We start from the raw sequence: 20415 nt of genomic DNA on the forward strand, positions 1-20415 counted from the left end.
AAAAAAAATCTATGCCTTCTTCTCTGCACCAGCTGGAAGCAGGTACAGGACTTCAGCACAAAGTGAGAGTGGAGCCTAAGTATAATTGCATGACTGCACAATTACCAAGAATGACTTATAGGCAAATGCTCATCATCTTGAATTAGACAGGCCATTAAGTGAAGTTCATTGTCTGAGAATATGGAAACATTAAACATTTAGGATGACTTCACAACAGTTCAAGACACAGTCAGAATTAGACTGCAGTCATGTAAACAGGCAGTTCCCTACAAAACCTGAACATTCAGGAAGTTCTAACATGAGTCAGTTCACAATTGTAAACACTTTCACCCCCATCCAGGTAACTTTAGTTCTGAAGTTTAACAACATAAGCTCGAGTTGTTTTTTTCTTTTTTTTTTTAAACAGATGCCAAGCATTAGAATAGGCAGACTTCTGCTTCATACTTCTCAAATTCATGTACCATTTCAGTAACTTACTGAGAAAAATACTTGTTCTCAGGCTGCCCTAAATAGGTAGACTTTATTCACGTAGAAAACAATCTACTTACATAGTACTGTTCACTCAATTCACATACATACATTACTGTAGAGATAAACAATGAAAATCTCAGGTTATATTCAATTCACAGTAAAGAGCATCTCATTATTTAAGGACAGAAGTCATCAGCTAAGTCACTAGCTTCAGCTAACAAGCAGTTTCCTAATCTACAAGAATGCTACAAACCAACTGTTTTGTCCCTCTTTTATTTGCATATCAGTGCTGGTGCTTCCTCTTCATCTCTCTGCACCCACACAGCTGGCTACAAGTCTCATCTTCCCTTCCCTCCCAGCTACTCAGTCCCACCACTCTCACATTAGCTCTGGTTTCTGGGCTGAAATGGGTCAGTGCTGTATAATTCATCAACACTAGAATCACAACTGAATTAACAGAGTTAAACCTGTATATTGCCACCCCCTGGGAAGAGTGCTAATGTAAGGAAAGCATAACATTCCCTGATATTTTGGAGCTTAAACATTAAGATTCGTTTCTCTTTGTACAAAGGATAACACCAAGACACCTTATTTCAAATGATCTTGAAATGCCAGATGAGAACTTGTCTTCCACCCCCAACAATGAAAGGAAAACAAACCTCCCAAAAATCAGCACTGTAAGCATGCTCCCAGTGATGTACTGCTTTGTTTACTTTTTTATTGATGTGAAATGTTCTATGATTCTATTGTGATACATATTATACAGGTTATTTAAAAACAAACATTATAAATAACTTTGAAACAGTTAGTCACTGTAACTAAGGCAACGAGTCTCCCACTCAATTTCCAGAAATAGGAGTAAGGAATAGAGGTAAGAACAAAGTAAAAAGTTGGCAGAAGCAAGAAAACAAATCATCAGATACTAGTTTGACCTCAGGATGGCCCAGCTGATTAGAGAAAAATATCAGGTATGGCAAATGAGAAACAAACTTGCTGACAAAAGATGAGGTGGAGAATATGAAGTATATAATACCAAATAAATTTCATTTCAATAATCATATTCCACAACCCGTTTCAGTGAATGGAACAACCCTAGGAATCTGGGAAAATAACAATCCATGCCAGATAGCAGACTGCTAGTTCAGAGTCTCAACAGCTACTAGTTTCCTACAGGAATCCTCTCTTCTTGTGGGTGCTAAAGAAGTCACTTCTTCATAGAGACGTGCCCATTTGCCTCATTTTCCCCTGATATTTGCCTCCAAATAATGGTCAGAAACCTTCGATGCTATCTACATGAATAGACCTTTATATCCCCACAGAAGGCTGCTGAGTTAACAGGATCCGCCTTGAGGATCTGACTGCAGAATCAAGGCTTGCTTTGTTTCTCCCCCACCTCTTTTTTCCTCCTTCTTTTAAAAGGTTTATTTTCTTGACTGAGGAGAACTGCTTGTTCACAAGTCAAAAGTTCTAAAGTTATCTTGGGGCAATCTGATCCCCCCAAACGAACACGTGGTAGAACCAGGGTCTCTCAACACATTCTAATGGAAGGGCTGGTAATTACTGCATATAACAAGATAAACAGAGTTCAAGTTACTCAGAGTTGCCCATCAGCTAAAGAAACTTATCTTCTCAGCACATGTAAGTTCTTAGCCTGGGAACAAGAGAACAGTAAGACTTTAGGTGTCTTGGTAAGAATTACAATTTCTTAATTTCATTATCTTGTACACAGTTTGAAAAGATTAGATGCAAATTTTAGGAAGAACATACAATGGACAACAGAGTACAAAGAGCTGGTTCTTAGCCACTACAAGATTCATAAAATAAATTATTGGGTTTTTTTAAAGAGTAACTTGAAAGTAACTACTACGAAAAAAGTCAAAAATAAAACACACATCTCATTAGCCTACATCTGAACAGAATTTGTAGAGCAATACCACATAATTCCATTCCCACCATATCCCTCCCTCACTGAACAGCAGCAGCTCCTTTTCATCACCACAGGAGACCATTCCTCCTCTTAGTGTAACAAGGAACTAGTTGGGACATTTATTCTTGGCATAAATTCTAAAAGAATGAAGTCTAACGCTGGCAGTAATGAAAATAGCAACCGTAGAGGCATTCACTATGACACTGCAAACATTTGTTTAACTGCCAATTGAACAAGATCCATCTCAGCTACGAGAAAGATATAAATGGGCAATAAAGAAGTCAGTGCTCTCACTGTTCAAGGACTTTAAAGATAAGTGGTCATCCTAATATCCTCATGCAGTTGTTCCTACTCAGATCCGTACCACTCATATCTGACTTATGGAAATAAATGCACTGCCTCAAGCACAGTCTAGCAGTCATACAGGAAAATCCCATACAAAATCCTTCCACATGCCCATCATTATTAGCCCTAAGACATCTTCCTAGTACACATTTAAGATTCAGAGAAAATGGGAAATGCATAATATTAAAATGCTTAATATTAAAACTATGATGCACTGAAAGAAAAATATAAAACTTTACCAAATAGAATGACACTGCATCCAATGAGTTTTGCCAGAAATAGTTATAGAGCTGCAAAACTAGAGGAAAAAAACCAAACCAAAACAAACAAGCCAGTTTTGATTCATTTCACACCTTTCAACAAAACTCTGCTGAGATGTAGGCTTATGTGAGCCTAAAAGATGATCTACAGGCACATACGCAGGTAAAGTTTGTAATAGAAAAGGAACAAATCCCCGGGCTGTTGGGCAATCCAAATCTCACCTGCACGCTAAGGAAAACGAAGCTGTCAATTACCTCTTAGGTGTGAGAGAGACTAATTCACAACCCTTAAAGTAAGAATGTATCTGTTCTGGGAAACAGTGTTCCTAGAGCCTATGACTGCATAACAAAATCCCCAGAGGATAGTTAGCCTTTCACACCCAGCCATGCAGAGGTGAGAGGGATTTCACATGGGAGACCAAGGCAACCACTATGGATACCCACAAGCAAAATACTCCTTTTTCAGCCCCACCCCATACCTTCCCTGCCACACACTCCCCCTAAATGGGGAAAAAACCAAAATATTGTGATAAAACATTAGTGACCCTTGACCTAAACTGGACTGTCAGTGCAGTTTCTAACAGCAGTGTAACACAGCATTTCAGGAAGAAACAAACTTTTCTAGGCTTTGTCTCACTTAGCATTTTTGTACTTACAGCAGCATCTCATTTAGAAGAACCTGGTATACAAGCACCAATATATGAAGACAATACAAAAGTACACAAACTTAAAAGCAAATACCTCATTACAATGTAAATTTACCATATTTTTCATCCCTACCTTGAATAGTTTAACATTCAGAATTTGCAGATTTGCTTCCTTTGTTATCAAACAAAACCTGCACAACACTGCACAAAAACCCAAGAGCAATGAGAACAATCTGCAACTTCTAATTTGACATTTGAATGACTGCTTTTCTATACCTGAGTTACAATTTGCTATTGAGCATTACAGGTATCAGCTTTGCCCAATACAGCTCAATTTAGCTTTAAATGCAATTTCTGCAAACATGGCTTATGAGTTTTTTTGATACCTGATATACTTTGTAAGCAAACATAAGTCACTTCTGAAAGTGCAGTGTACACCCTCAATTATGTCCAAATTTTGAAATATATTCCTACCTAGTAGGATGGCAAAGTAATAAAGCTCAAGCAGCAACACAAATGTATAGATAATGTACTGGCTGGCTGCTTGTTGGACCCAAGTAAGGCCTGCTTTTCTCAGTGCGGGAAAACCTGTATTCTGAAGGTTAAACGTGTCAAGTCAGCCTCCACAGACAAACAAATATTTGAGCTTCACAAACACATTAAGCATCTGCAGGATCAAAGTTTTGTTTATCAGGTACTAAGTAAATTAAATCAAGCAAGCGGAACCGGGATTTCACCCTCTGAGCCCAACTAAGAGGCTCAGAGCAGAATTTCTCACCTCGTTGTAACTTCCCGAGCACTGCTTTGACACCAGCTTGCAGTAAATTGAAAAACTAAGCAAGTGCAAGAAAACACTAAGCTTCTTGTATGGCATAAGTCTGCCTGTCCCCAGCACAATTCTGACATTTAACACAGAGCCCTTCTACATTACCAAGGAATAAAATCAACAGGTTCATACTGAATTTGGAAAAATAATCTTGATAATTCCACTTAAATAATACTTAAGTTAATGTTTTTTCCAAAAAGTTATTAATGTGACAGCTGAAGAAACAAACTAGCAAATCACTTCCCTTCTTCATACCAGCTGAACAGTACAAACAGCAGAGCAGCCTTTGCACCTCCCTGTGAAGCACAGCCACCCCTGAAGACAGAGTCACTCTAAGGACTACAAGTGCACAAGACAACTCACTTCATTCTGACCAAACACACCACTATGGAGCAAAGCAAATGGCTCAAGCACACAAGGAGCATGTTTCATGAACTAGTGAAGAGGAACAGCTCTGCTCCCACACAGTCCCACAGGCTGGTTTCCATGAAGAGCAGGTGGTGCCTCACTCTCCGTACAGCATCCTCAAGTCAACACATCCTGCAGCACTCTGCAACAGGGACCTGCAGGAATGCTCTGTATTCCAAAGCTGACGGATTTCATGTTAACATCATTCCTCATGACTTTCTGGCATTCTCACACTGTTAGAACAGAAATAGTTTGAAATAACTGATTTGTCAAGCAACTGACACTTTAGCAGCAGAAATGCAGCTGCTGCTAAAAATCACTCCCCCTACAAAACTGTCCAAAACCAGCATTCCCTTCCTTCCTTCCATCCCTTCCCTGCCCTAGCACCCCCTCCTTTATGTGAATGAATACTTCAATTCCCAGTGTATCAATTCTCCTTTACAGATCTGTGAAGCCTCTAAAAAAATCCACCTTGTGCTTCTTCTGAATTCAAACTTACATTATGACAGAAGCTGAAAGTCTCACATGCATTACTCTGTCAAACCAATGGTCCCACATAGTTCAATATTTCACTTCAACATCTGTCAATAGCAGGATTCTTCCCAGAAAAAAAGTTCTGAAATGCAGTACTTTCATGTTAACATATTGATAATGGGATTTTTGCTAACTATTTGCGATGATTACTTGCAGAGGGGTTGTAGTTCTTGTATTCAACAGAAGAGATGAACAAGTGCTTATTTCTGTGGGAAGTCTCCCATAGAACAGCAACAAATCCTTAAAGAAAATCTAACTCGAGGGACACTAAGTGTCTTTCAGATCCACAATTCTTGCTGATTCATAGATGAGGTTCTAAAACAACATGAGACTTCACAAAGTTTACACACAACACAGCAGGACATAAGAGATCCCAGCCCCATATCACCAAATGCTCCTTAGAACAAATCCCGAGGGATCATGCAAGCTAAGTGTGAAAACACAGATGTGTATGTAGCTAATGAAAGGACTCGCAGGTAAGGATGGGCTGATACTGATCAGCATAACAAACACACACAGAACACCAGCTGCCTTACCACCCCCAAGTTTCTACAGGCTTTTTTTACTGCGGGGCTTTTTTTTTTAATTTTGGTTTTTTTTTTTTTTGGAAGGGGGTGGGGTCTTCAAGTGTTACAGTTGGTTATCTTTAAGGAAGAGTAACAAGGAGACCCACAGCAGGATGTATGAGTTTTTTACAGGGAATTTGGCCTGGCACACATGAAAACACGAGAAGATACCATTCCTAAGAAACATCTTTTCATAGGCGGCAAACTGGCAGCGCAGACCCTCCCACCTTTGTATCCTGATACGGCACAGGAGACAATAGGTAGGACAGGGGAGACACCAGGAAAGGACAGAGCAGCGAAGACAAGTATTCTACACCAGCTGGGATGGAAACCGAAGAGCCTGGCAGACAAAGAAGGGTGTGATGCGACGAGAGCAACAACCCACTGAAGGCACCGAGAGCCTCCTTCGCCTTCAGCAGGGGAGCGCGGGCTCGGGGAAGCTCTGGCATGCCCGCGGCAGGCCAGAGACACGGCGGCCGAACAAAAGATTGTGAAGGCCCGGCAGGGAAAGGTGGAGGGACGAGCAGGCGGCTCCCGGGCACGTGAAACTGCGCAGGGCAAGGGCCGGCTGCGGGTCCGGGGGAGCGGCGCCAGCTCCAGCCCCATCTCCCGGGCACGCCGCCTCCCGCCGCCAGCCGCCAGGTCGATCCCCTCACACCGGGCAGCTCCTCAGGCCCGGGAGCCCCGTCCGCAGACCCTTCCCTTCCCCAGACCGGCGCGGGGCAGGGCTGGCCAGGGGGGAGCCCTCAGACCCACCCCCATCACCCCTCCCGGGCTTCCCCTCCGCGCCGGAGCGGGGGCTCGCCAGGGACCCGCCGGCGATGCGGGGCGAGGGGCGGGCGGGCCGCCGCGGCCACCTGTTCGGCCCGGTACCTGCGAGGGACGGCGGCTCCCGCCCGCCCCGCGGGGGCACCGGCGCCCACACCGGGCGCACATGGCGCCTCCCACCCAGCCCGGACCCCAGCGGCGGCAGCAGCCATGCTGCCTCCCGCTGCCCGCCGCCTGTCACCCGCGCACGCACGGCAGCCCGCGGCGGCGGAGGGCGCGCCCGGCGGCCCGGGAGGGGCGGCGAGGGGCCGGGGAGCTCGGGAATGCCCACCTGCTCGCGGAGTTTCAGGAACACCATGGCGAGCGAGCGCGCGCCGCCGCCTCCGCCCGCCGCCAACGACTCCCGGCTCCGCGCGCCGCGCGGCCACGCCCCCCCGCCGCCACCGCCCGCGCGCCGGCCGCGCCCCTGGCCACGCCCCCCGCCACCACCCCGCGCTGCTGGGGGCGGGGCCTCTGCGCGCCCCGCCCTGCCGGCCCCGCCCCGCCGCTCGCGCCCTCGAGCAGCTTCCTGAATGAACCCGCCCGCCCGCACCACCAAGGGCCGCGCTGATTGGCCCTCGGGAGGCGGGACAGAGTAAGGGCGGCGCTGATTGGCGGGCCGGGCGCGGCGGGCCCGGCACGGGCCGATAACGCGGGACGGGCACATGGGAGCGGAGCGGGCACGGCCCGGGGGCAGCGTGGCCCTCGGCAGGCCCCGGGCGGCGCTCGGCCACTCGGAGCCCCGGCATGGGGACTGGGGTTACCGGCACAGGCGGCTTGGCCCGGCTCCAAAGGCAGCTCTGGCTCCTGGTCCCGCGGGAAGGGCGGAGAGCTGCAGGGGCACCGTGCTGGGCAGCGTCGGCAGGCCGGATAAACACACCGGGAGCCGCTCTGGCAGAACGCCATTCGGAACAGACATGTACACACGGGGTACAGAAAACACTTAACTCGAAATAGAGGAAGGTGGTTTTGCAATGTATTTATTCAGTGTTCACCTCCTTTGGCAGAGGACCAGCAGAGATGTCATCTGCAATGCTCCCATTCTGTATTTTGACCCATAATTTACAGGCTTATTGTGCGTGTACATCAAACACAAAGTGACACATAAGAATAGGTTGTAAAACCTCCTGTGAAAGGGACTAGAAGCGGCACACAGGGCACTGAAATCAGACTCTGCTGCTCTTCCATAAGAGAATGGTGCAGCCAGCCAGCATGGCAACTATGACTGGAAAGAGTTATTTTCTCCTGAATTTTCATTTCCCCTCAAAAAATAAAAAATAGACTCGAGAGACTGAGGCTTTTTGGAATTGCATACTGCTACAGACAACGCTGATATGAACGTTTCAAGTTTCTTGATTTTCTTGTAGCTTTAAAATAGACTGTGACTTCTTAATGCTCCACACACACTTAAATGTACTTAGACTTTATTATTAACCTAAGAAAAATGAATGTTTAATAAAGCAACGAGTGTGTTCTGTGTGAGCACTCATTTGTGTGGTTTTGCTCTCGCTCATGTCTTGTTGATTCCAGCAGGAGCCTGGCACATGGACAGGTTCTTTTGGAGAGTGGCAGCATGAGAACAGAAAGGTTTTCCATGGGTGCTAGCTGAGGCTAACTATTTTGGTTAGCTTTGAATACCAGTGATCTGATGGAATGTGTTTGTTTGGGTTATTTTATTTTAACCAGTTAAGAATTGTCTGATTTTACCAGGCAAAGGAAAAAAAAATCCACATTGCCACACTTCCTAAATGAATGTTTTTGACATCTGGATATGTCCAGAAATGCTGATTGTGATAAGTAAATGTTTTAATTTATTTCAAGTAGCCCTCTAATTTATTATTTGTGTACCTATGGGGGTTGTTGTTGTTTGTTTGTGAATATAAGTGTTTTGTAAATTGCAAATATGAAGCAGGTAGATTTTGACACTATGCAAAACAGTTAAGGACTGTAATAATAATGTGGTGAAGAGACCAATGGTTGTGGAAGTTAGAGATAATTTTATCAATGCAGTCAGTGAAGGAGAAAATGACATCAGGAAGCATTGCCTTTGTCTGTCCCCAAATTAGACTGCTCCTTTTCAAAGTGAAAAGAATGTCTGGGAGCTGATAAAGTTCTTCTCCCTGTGAAGCTTATCAGTTTATAGAGTTATTCAGAAAAAACATCTACTTTCAGCTTACCTGCTATTTCAAGCAATTGATGTAGACAGTTTATCCCACATGAAAATGTCTCACCTGTCTCAGGAGCACCTGGTGCAGCTTGGAGCCAGGTCCTGATTCAGTGGGGGAAGGCAAATCTTTACATTATTGATTTTCCAGCTCCTTGTTCCAGTATTCAGGATACAGCCAGGGACAGGCCTGTTGGCTGTGCCATCTGCACTTAAATATGTCATCAACCAACAGATCTCTGAGCACTGATCTTTGCTTTTCCTCCCTCTGGGTCACAAGATAATCTAGCATGAAAAAGTTGAAATGGTAAAATGCAGAAGTAAAAATACAGATCTTGGAGATACCTGTCTGTTTCAGTTTAAGCACGAGAGCTTGTTGAGATGGCTTGCATACATGAAGGGGATAACACAGAAGTGGGGGATTTTCTGAGTGTTGTTTCCCTGATACCAGTCAGTTGCATGTGGATATTTTTACTCAGGTCACAATATAAATTGCTGCCTTATTCTGTGAAAAGCAGTCTGAACGGTTATTAGAACTGAAACAAAAAAATGAGAATATCACCAGTATCAGTATTGTCTGATCTGCACAAAATACAGTATTTGACTGCAGAGTGACAGAAATAGAACAGCAATGACACCTCAGATGTAACAGTGCTGCAAGGAAACAAGTGCTTTTAAATGTTTTGTTAAAGGGTAAGTAACTGCCCAAGCCTCCCTTAGGAACATCCACAGAATATTTCACACAAGTCTCAGTACTGACACACAAACATACTGAAAGCCACAGCATTTCTGATAGTGTTCACAAGATATGTCTGCAGAAGTCAGAAATTTCCACAACACTTTTTAATTGGACAATGTGTAAATTATTAGCAGGCTGGCTCTCCTGAGGGCACACTTTCAGCAGAGAGCCATAGGCTTTAACTGCACAGCTCCCATTAATGTTAATATTAAATCTTCATGCTGTAACCTATCCCACAGCATGTAACCCTACCCAGTGTTTTAAAGATAGGACATGTGCTCACTGAAATACATAACAGGATCAAATTGAAGAGAGCACAGAAACCTCATACTGGAGATATTTTCTGAGCTCATTGGAAACGTCCTCATGATTTATTTACTTTGCCAGGAATGCCTGTATACTTGGCACTTTCTGACTGAGGGCTTCAACCCCAGTGAAGTAGGTATTCATTCTTTTTTCATTGTCCAACGTGGGTAAACAGGCACAGAGGTCAACAGGCTTACACAAGGTCATGGCATGAGTCACTGCTGTGGCTAGGAATAGAATCCAGGAGTCCTCATTGCCACTGATCTCCTCCAAACACTGCCCTGTACTCCTAAATTAAAGCAGGGCTAATTTTATTTTTGCTCAGAATACAAGATGTCTGAAATCAATAGAAATGTTATAGTTTCCTACAGAGGAATGCATTTCTCTTTATGGCCCTGAATCAGCACTTCTGGGGAGCTAGATGGAAACCACACTCATTTTATAATGGTATGCTGAGAGCATCATCATAAAGATTTTACACATTCTGTGACACATTTTATCCATCAAAATCTAAATCAGTCAAGGTTTTGTAGTTCTGTCCCAGAGATTACATTTTGAATTGTTGGCTGTTCACAGCTACTGATTGTAGTGGAAACATATTAAGTATCATAATGTCTTCATCAATCAAATGTCATCAATTGGCACTTCCAAAGCACCATTATGCTTATGGTGGCTCATATGACCAATTCAATACCTGCCTGGTGCAGACAGGAGATGAGAGAACTCCTGTGCCCTCCTTATTCAAGGAACAAATTTAATATCCAGAGGAGGGTAGGGCAAATATGAGTGTCCTTTGAACAATCAGCAAGGGACAGGGGCCAGCAAAACAGCACTAAGTTCCTATCAGTTCTGCATTCTAAGGAAAAGTCAAGTAGAAGTGAGAGAAAACAGAAAATTAAAAATATATAGAATGAGGCAGCAATGGCAAAAAATTACATCACTTGCATTTTGATTGGAAAAATGTTGCAGGAAGTTTGCAAGATGTTTGGTGTGTCCTTATGCTACCTATTTTACAGTTTTACTGGTAAAAAATACACAGTTATACTGGTAAAAAGGGGATGCCAATGAGGCTTTTACAAAGGTAGCAATTTTATCAGGAATTGTATTAGAAATCTTGTTCACATTTCTTCTAGTTTGAACAACATGCAACTTTTTTTTTCCCCATAAATTAAGTTTATTTTCCTCAGCAGAATAGGATCTCAAAGAGGCACAGGAAAGGTACAATGGACCCTGGCCTCTGGGCTGACACAGAGGAGAATTTTATCTGAAATCTTCTTATGATTTCTTTTTTTACTGTCTCCAAACTGCCTAAGCATAGTGAATTGAAGTTGTATGCTTTTGGAAATGAGATCTTAAAAAACTATTAGTTCTGAGGAGCTGTGAAGCCAAAATAAATATAATAAACATTAAAGGAATAAATTTTGTCTTTAAATTTACCTGAGACATGGAAAGAGAAAGAAAAACACAATTAACATATTTTCTGCTATTAGCCAACCCCAAGATGACACCTTCTTAAAACACAGTGAATATCAGCACCCTTATACATTCTCACATCAACCTACCTTGAATTAGTATTTATAGACTAGAATATTTTCTTACATATCTCTTTATATAAACAAAATAGAATGTTTACTTACATTTTATTTATTCAATAAAATAGTCTGCTTTGTTTATATAAATAACCAAACGCCTCAAAATGTTTTGGGATTTTTTTCAGGCTCATTGTATATCAGAGTGGACAGTATTGAGTAACTGGAAACTCCAGTGGGATTTGATTTTGCAAATTATTTTTTCTGGCTTGGCCAGTTCTTCAAAGACTAACACCCAACATGAAGCACTTAAGCCCAATGAGAGGGGATGGGTTTTGGTCAGTCACCTTGGCCAGCTGAAAGCTTTATGCATCACAGAAGCCTTGTTGGGAGGTTTCACTTGCTACGCAGGGATATTTTGCTGAAATGCATTTCTGTAGCAAAGTATTAAGTGGAAGTAGTGAAAGTATGAAAATGGAAATGCCAATTTTCATGTGAGAAGCAAAATAGAGAATCTGACTTCTGAATGAGAAATTTTTGGGCACCCAAACCCCTTATTTTCTGATAGTGGATGATATAATTCTAATATTGCAACCAGCTTCCTGTTGAGAGAAGAGGATTTATGCATGCATAAATTTCCTCTCCTGATGAGATGAAGATCCCTTATTGACTATATCCTCTGGCTTTTGCTTTCAGACTGGTTTGGTTTCAATTGTGGGAAAGTGATGCCAGTGAATAGTTTATGTATTTGGCTATAAAGCCCTGAAGTGGTCCCCATGGTGGGGATAGGGAACCAAGGGAAGAGACATTTTTTCCACTAGCCAAATTGCACTGGAAATGAGAGCTCTGAAAAATTAGCTACATGTAACACAATATGAGTTCAGAAAGGAGCACAAGTTGGGGTTCTGCTTTCACAAGTTCCCCTTTCACACCCAACATTCCAGGAGTAGGTGCATTAGAAAGGGAACAGTGTCTATAAGGAAAAGTGAAGGTGAAGAAAAGCTTATTTTTCCAATACCACAGTTGCTGCAGTAATGGCCAACTTTCTCAGCTATCATTCCCCTCAGGACAGCTGTATAAACCAAAATGCAGTAGCTATACACACATATTCTTCCCTAGTGATAATGTGTTGCCTGATGCCATCTCATGTAGATGGCCGTTACACATCCAAATGCAGTAATGCAGCTGCATTGCCAGACGTTGAGAACCTCCAAAAAACCTTTTAAGTTCATAAAATACACTCGCATGCTCCTTAATTGCTACAGCAGAGAGCATTCCACTGTCCAAACACGGTGGAAAGACGATCCCTGTGCAGCCATTGTGGAAATAAGATCCTGTCATAAAGAATATCTGTCCTTAAAGCTGATTTTTTTCTTGGAAGTACGATTTTTTGGAATACTTTGATGATGTGCGTGAGCCTTCAGCCACACAGGTATGTATGTAAACTCTTCTCAGAAAAATACTTTTATCATCTAAAGGAATAAAATGCTTGAGGCAGAAGACAGGAATCTCTGGGAAGTACACTACTGTGATGAATACATTTGTCAACCGAGTGCCACAGTGATGAATTTCAGGAAAGATGAAAAGGTTTTTCATGACAGCAAGAAATTTGTAACTCAAAGAAGAGAAAATGAAGCAAACAGTTTGCATTTATCTTTGCATCTTAATAGACAACTTTATTCCTGTTTTCAGGATGTTGTCTTCATTCTCATGCTAAAGGATTTCCATTTGTATAAAATATTAAAACAAAATGGAGTCGTACAGGTACGGGTTAGTACTGCATCAGTGGCAGCAGTCAGAGAACCTAATATATGGATATTTTAGTCTGAGATTTTTCATTACTACGGATTTTGGAGCTGCTTTGGACCTGACACTTGACATGCACAGAGAAAATGCACTAAAATACCTCCAACTTTATTATTAATTAGGGCTTGATAACTTGCTGCTCCTGCCCTCCCCTGGAACATATGCCACAACAAATGAAATCAGAAAGGTGTTTCAGCTCTTTCATAGCTGGATCTGCCACTACAGTGCTGGAATCAGTGGGGTTGGATTTTTTTGTTTTTCTTTAGTAGGCGCAAAGATTGAGCCCTGAGCTCCAGCAAGCTGCATATGTTGTGTTTTCTGCTCAGAATCCGTACTGGTGATCTGCTCTCCCTCCTTAACCTGATACCCTGATACAGCCTGAGTTTCTTAACTTGTAGGGCATGCTGAATAACCTGTATTTTCATTTTCTAAATAGGAAAGTATGATACTTTTATTGGAAACGTGGAGAGAATAACCTCCACAGCAGCCAGCACTAGGATGAAGGTAATTAAAGCTCTTTTACTGAAGACATTAACACCAAATATTCCCTAAAGTACTGACTGTAGAGTACTACATTGCCATGAGGTGAATTTGCTAAATTTGAATTTACATACACTGAAATAGCATAATTTAACAGAAATACTGGAAAAGTCCCATGTAACATATTTGGCAATGGTTCTGTACAGGGAACTGGTCTGTGCAACACAGTGTTGATTTAGGGAAAGACTTTCCATTTGCCCACATGCCCATTGGTAAGTCAACTGGAATGTGAGCATGTATTGAAAGTGCTGCACACACTGTGTAGTTATGTTTCTAAACTGCAAGTTTTCCAATGCTATAACATAATATGAAAATTATTTATTATGTTTCTGAGAATTATGTCCTGCAGTCATACTGTGGAACTGTGTTACCATCACAGCTGGTTTCAAGTTGTTGCCCTCCAAAATAAGAAGTGAGGATGAGAATCACTGTTAGACCTGCCATGGATCCAAGGATAAGTGGCATTCTCCCTGCACTATAGCTCAGACACACCCACCCACACATAACTGTGTTAGACCCATATAAATATCTCTATTTCCTTACTGCTGTCATTTAGAGCAGACATTTGGCTGAATGTGGAAGATTTCTTTTTATTGCTGTTATTACTATTTGCATTACTATTCCACCTAAGATTTCCTGCCGTTCATTTCTTTCACAAGTTTCTGTAAGCATCAAAACAACAACACCCTTTCAGCTGCAGAGACAGCGCTTTGGTAGCAAAGACGCAGTTTCTGTGGCAGAGCTCCTGCCCTGCCAGGCTGGGGCAGGTGGCGGTGGCAGGATGTGGGACGAGGCGGAGCGGTGGCGGTGTCACCTCCCGGTAACTGGAGCCGTGCCTGGGCTGCTTTGCAGTGGAATCCCTGCCATGGGCAGTGTCAGGACCCAGAACATCCCTCTGGCTGTCCTGAGCAGCCAAGACCCCTGCCAGGGGGCTCAGAGGCCCTGGCTCAGAGCCCAAAACACCTGTGGGTTTGATTATGACCCGTGGAGCAAGTTACCAACCTTAGCTGAAGATCAGCAAGCTGCAACAGTTTAGGTAGAATAGTAGTGAAGTTATCACAGGTGGAAAAGTAGATTTTGGAGTTTTTTTGTATGGGGGTTCAGGAGGAAAGATGGAGAGGACTGGGCATGTCCAGCCTTTCTCCTTCTTCTTCTTCTTGGCCTCCATCTTCTGCTGTGATGTTGGCACTTACAGATGGGTTTAGAGTAGAAACTCACTGTCTAACATAGGTGATAGGTATTGGAAAGTAATTGTAAACATTGCATACATTGCATACATAATTTTTAGTATAAAGACATAACACCGCCCCGGGGGCAGGCAGAATGCCTCGGACTGTCTTGCTGAGCTGACGTCGGCAGGACAGGAGAAAGAATTTTATAGATAAGGTACAATAAACAACCTTGAGACCGAGAAATGAAGAGCTCTGACTCCTTCTTCAAGCACTGGGCTGGGAAAGGAGACTCTCAAACTCTTCTCGGGATCACTCTGACAAGCTCCCGACATGGCAAAGCGGCAGCAGCGCCCCGTGGGGCAGAGGAGCCTTCTGGGGGTCCCTCCTGCTGGGGGTTTGTGTGGAAGGGGCTGTTGCTGTGGCAGTGCCCAGCCAAAGGTCAGAGCTGCTGAGCACCAGGGGGTTTCAGGGGCCTGAGACAGTTTTGTTGGGGGCAAACCAGTAAAGTCAAGGTGAGTGAATCTGGCTATACTTCTAGCGCTTCCAGAAAACAGTATGTCCATCACAGCATCATAGGACAGAAAGAGTCCTGATTCCACAGATCTCTGGCAACTTTTTGGAGAGGAAAGGAAGCCAGGTTGCTGCAGCCTGCACTGTACCTTCCCCAGCCACCCAGAACTGGCAGTGCCAGCCTTGCACTGCATCTGGTGACAGCAATGGATCGGCTCCACTGCATGATTGGTGTTAGACATTATTAATCGTTTCACTTGTGGAGACTGGCCAGAATTGTGCTTCTCTTTGTGCCAAACAAATACAAATAGAATGTAGCTCAAAAGTCCTTCTAGTGTCTGATACCTTTGCTTCTCCCCTTTGAAAAGACCCAGCACAAACTCCTTCACCTCACATCTGGTACAGACATTTACACCTTTGGGGCTGAGGTGTCTGCCCCAGTGCCCTCCCAGCATGGGAACCCAGCAATTCCCTCTGCACTCATGTGGCCAGATCCTGCATGAAACAGGCTGTGACTGCTTAGCCCATTGTTCACAGGTACATATAATGACTCACAATGCAAAACAGAAGTACTGTGCAAGGCAAAGTGGTTTTGGCTGGGAATCATGTATTCATCCACCTGAAATCAGTGTTTGTTTTCTTTTAGCAGGCTTCTGGACAGGCCTGCATGGGGCCAAGCAGTGTCAGGACACGCTGGAGGGGAGGGAAGAAGAAAGTTGACACTTAAATGATGGTAGTAAAAACTGCATATCTCAATGTAAGATATAGATCTGTGTGTCTGTATTGGCAGGTCTGTATGTGCTGAGCTGCAGATTTTCACCCAGTGTAATAATTCTTGTGATTTCTCACAGACCATTCATGCTGAGCTGGAACAGTCTCCTGATAGTCAATTTTCCAACTCTGTCAAAACACCTCAACTGCATAATAAATAATGCATATGGGCATTCTCTGATCACCCATAAACCTAAGAGGAGATATTCATAATCTAAAACTCCTACTGGTTCATGGGAGGTTTTGATCTTCAGAGGATTTGCCAAATCAAGTCAGCAGAGTGCAAGGGAAAAGTATTTCCTGATGACAACTTACTGGGCAGGCTCTGGAGCAGGAGGTGACCCAAAATGGGGTGTGTGGCACACCAGCAGGTCAGTGGCCCAGGAGCTCACCCACCAGCACTGGGTGCCTGCAGGTGCCTGCAGCTCAGGGATATCACTGCTCATCTGGAGCTGGCAGCAAGGAATCATGGCCAGCCCCAGGCAGCACATGCCCACCACAGCAGCCTGGTGAGTTTTGATTAAGTTATCAGGGTAAGATTCAGTTTTCTGATACATAAGTGTCAGATATGCTGGGTAGATAAAGAGCCACCAAGAAAAAGCTGGTTATATTTTCTGAGCAGCATGTAAATCTTGGTTTGTGGTTGTATCAATTTAGTCCCTCTGAAAAGTCTAAGAAGATGTGCATTCAGTATCTCATGTGCCCTAAAGGTTAGATTGCAGCAAGAATTAAAAGAAATACTACCTTTCTTATTTTTAAAGACCTTATGAGTTCTGCCAGCCCAGCTCAGGATTTCTGAATGCTTGGGGCTGGCACTACCATCATTTCCATTATCACACAATCCCCTTTCCAGCTGCCCTGAATCAGCTTGGTGCTCTTCCATATCAGGAAAAAACCAGGGTGGATAAAGTGAGCTAATAGCCCCTCACTCTTTCCTGTTCCTCAGAAGAGGAGTTTTGCAGTGAGGCTGTGGTTTCACAGGAGCTGCTGCAAGCAGCTGGGGATGCGAGCATCCCTGGATGCACTGCCAAGAACCTGCTTCTGCCACCTGGACAGGCAGGCTGAAAAATAACTTTTTTCTATTTTTTTTTTTCCTGAATGATCTTCAGCTAAGACCTGTCCACTGAGCCAGCTCATTGCACAGTCACAGAAATGATCCTTCTAAGCATGGTCAAGGACAGCACAGGGCTGGGAGAGGGGTGGGAGTCATGGGACTGCTTCCACTGGCTGCTGCCAAGTGCATGTGTGAAAGCACATCCTGCTAGCAAGGCTGGGATGGCTCTGGGCATTCACAGCTTGACCTAGGGCCCTTTGTCCCTTGTTAAATGTGATTTCTAATGACTATCATAGATAGAAACTGCAATTTTTTTCCTGCTGAACCATGTAAAGAAGCTGTGGGATGGGTGGTGATGGTTCCCATCAAAACAGACACTTCTGTGCAGGACACAACAGATTTTCTTCGACATGTACAAGAAAGTGATATTAATCACCTCATCAATTCCATATGTATCTGGTTCCTCATTTGTGATCCACAGCTATCCTGTTTCTGTTCAACTCATTGATTGAAAATACCAGGGTTAAGAAAACTCTGGAGAGCAAACAGGGAAATCCTCACTGTCCCTTTTGTAATGTAAACCTAGATTTTCTTTTCTTTCTTCTAAAAGGAAAAAAAAAAAAGTAAAAATAAATGTAAATACAAATATCAGTTTAATTTAAAAATAACAGAACTAATCTCTTTGTATTCACAGTGACATATTTAGTGCTGTTTTTAAATACCCTTATTAAAGCTAATCATCCTTCCCAAAATATATTTGCATTTAGCAGTGTTTTACAGCACCCCACAGTTTACGCTCTATGATATATCAAAAGAAATATGTAATGCTTTCTTTGCTGTCTCCCACAGCAGTCTAAGGAAGAAAATGGAGAAAACAATTTTCTTCTCCATGTCCCAAAGACAGTTTAAGGGCACCTGTGGTCCTTTCTGTGATTATATTTACACTCAGTGTTCTAATCCCCTTTGGGTTAAGAAAAAAACACAAACCCATTAATTTGAAAATATTTAAATCATTTAATTGCATGGTCAAGATATGAGAAGGGGTAAATTAACTTGGGATGGTAAGATACACAGGACTATCTAAAAGACTACTGGCTCTCCATTACTAACAGATCTCTCTTCATTTGTAGCACATGACAAATCTAGATGGGATCCTGCAGCCACTAAGCCCTGGGACTTAAGGACAGATCCCTGAAATTCTTGGGTAATTGAATGGCAGGGACTGGGCAGAATGCTGTCACAGGGCCCTCCAGAATGAGAACCTGGGTTCCTACCTGTGAAAACAAAAGTCAGCACTGGATTATCTTCTGTCCTTGTAAACTCTTCAGTAGGTTGTCAGTCTCCCTGCCTGGGCAGGGGAGCTGGCAGCCATCAGGTCTCACAGGTTGTGCACAGCTGCAGGTACACATCCTGTAACATGAGCAGAAACATAATTTTTCATCATTTTACTATTCCTTACTTCATAATACATGTATTTTTATGATGGTAAATCTGCATAGCCCATATATAAGGATATATAACATATATATTAAACATATATATAGGTTAAAATGTGTTATATTTATCTAATAACTGAAATGGCTTCTAAAAAATAGTACAAATTTGGTTTGTCAACCTTCTTAAGTATCCTTGCACTAGGCTTCCAGTGCAAAATCATCCTGGAGGAGTACACACACTTTCTAGCACATCCAGGGTAAAAAAGAAGGAAATGTGGAATCCTGGTGACTTAATGTTGCAGTGCAAGGCTGGCTGGAGTAAGAGCTGTAAGGTAGCTGGGACATCCTTGAAACTTGAGCAAGATCCAAGTACAGGTTGGAGCTCTCAGCAGGTGTTGCCATAGTCAGAATATTTTTGGCTGTTCTAGTCTGTATCCTCAGACTTGGGGACAAGCAAGTGCACGATGTTGTACCCTCCTTGCTGATTTTGCCCTGCTGGCTGTGCAGTTGAATTTGGGCATTTTCTTCAAAAAGAAAAAGAAAAAACTCTGAGCACAGCCTGCTGCTAGCAGAAACCCATTGTTTAATGGTGTTGGAGTGAGGCTACCTCTTATTTTCTAGACCACAAAGTCAGTGACTACATTTTGCATGCAAGTAGCAGAAAACACTGAAGTTCAGTTTCTAGGGAAAGAGCAAACCTATTAGATGATCAAGGGAAGCTATAAGAGAGAATTGATCAAGATAAATCTAAAAGAACAATGTAAATCCATTAAGCTGGTAATTGCCTGTGTGTGACAAATTTCTTTTATTACCACACTTTTCTTGTAGTAATACTGACACAACACTATAAAATTTAGGGCTCTTTTTCATGTCTGCTCCATCCCAGTGGGATCTCTGGCTGAAATTCTGCTCCAAGGAATACAGCACATAATCAGTCCCTTTGAAACTGCTTCAGTAATGCTGAATCCATAGAAGTGTGGATGCCAATTATGCTAATGAAACTGCAATGGGCCCAATGGTTCTTGCCATCCTCTAACAGTGCTGTAAAACTACTGTCACACTCAGCAACTAATTTTTTGTAGCATATGACCACATAGAATACTGAAATCTGCTTATGCCACATGTTCCCCAAGACTAATCCTGCTAAGAACACAAAGAAAGCAACAGGTAACTAGAAAATCTGGGATTTTTTCTTTTGTTTGTTTTGGTTTGGTTTTTTTTGTTACCTTTTCTACTTGTCCTGTATTCACATCTCCAGAAGGAGATGCAAATAATATTTATTTTGCCCTCCTTTCTTCCTCCCTGTTTCCCTCCAAAGCATTGCTCCATCCTGAGGAGCAGGCACTGGGAAACATAGTGGGCTAGCAAAATTTCAAGGTGCCCCTGAGAAAACCCAAGACAGATCCTTAACATCCTTTTTCCATTTGCTCTTTTGGGCTGATAGGATCTCTGACAGAAATACTCACTGATGCCTTGGCAGGGCATTTCTTTGGGCTCAGGCAGGACCCGTCAAGTGTGGTTTCTCTTTTCCTCTCTTGTGTTCTTTCACACAGCCCTGTTGTGGCAAGGATAACTCTTCTTCTCAGGCAACAAATGG

At 43.1% G+C, this 20415-nt stretch overlaps 1 protein-coding gene and 1 long non-coding RNA gene across 2 annotated transcripts in view; both read right to left on the bottom strand.

The window, feature by feature from the left end:
* The window catches only part of ANKRD28 (ankyrin repeat domain 28), a 123632-nt gene extending 116482 nt beyond the window's left edge, over nt 1-7150 (bottom strand). Inside the window, exon 1 of the mRNA XM_064704579.1 lies at nt 7084-7150. Coding sequence (XP_064560649.1) covers nt 7084-7110 — 27 coding nt within the window. The 5' untranslated portion in view covers nt 7111-7150. The remainder of the gene's footprint in view (nt 1-7083) is intronic.
* Nucleotides 7151-18422: 11272 nt separating this feature from the next.
* The window catches only part of LOC135443849 (uncharacterized), a 112845-nt gene continuing 110852 nt past the window's right edge, over nt 18423-20415 (bottom strand). Inside the window, exon 4 of the long non-coding RNA XR_010439124.1 lies at nt 18423-18792. This is a non-coding gene — a long non-coding RNA (uncharacterized LOC135443849). The remainder of the gene's footprint in view (nt 18793-20415) is intronic.

Source organism: Zonotrichia leucophrys, chromosome 2 (genome assembly GCF_028769735.1).
Source record: "Zonotrichia leucophrys gambelii isolate GWCS_2022_RI chromosome 2, RI_Zleu_2.0, whole genome shotgun sequence".
NCBI lineage: Eukaryota > Metazoa > Chordata > Aves > Passeriformes > Passerellidae > Zonotrichia > Zonotrichia leucophrys.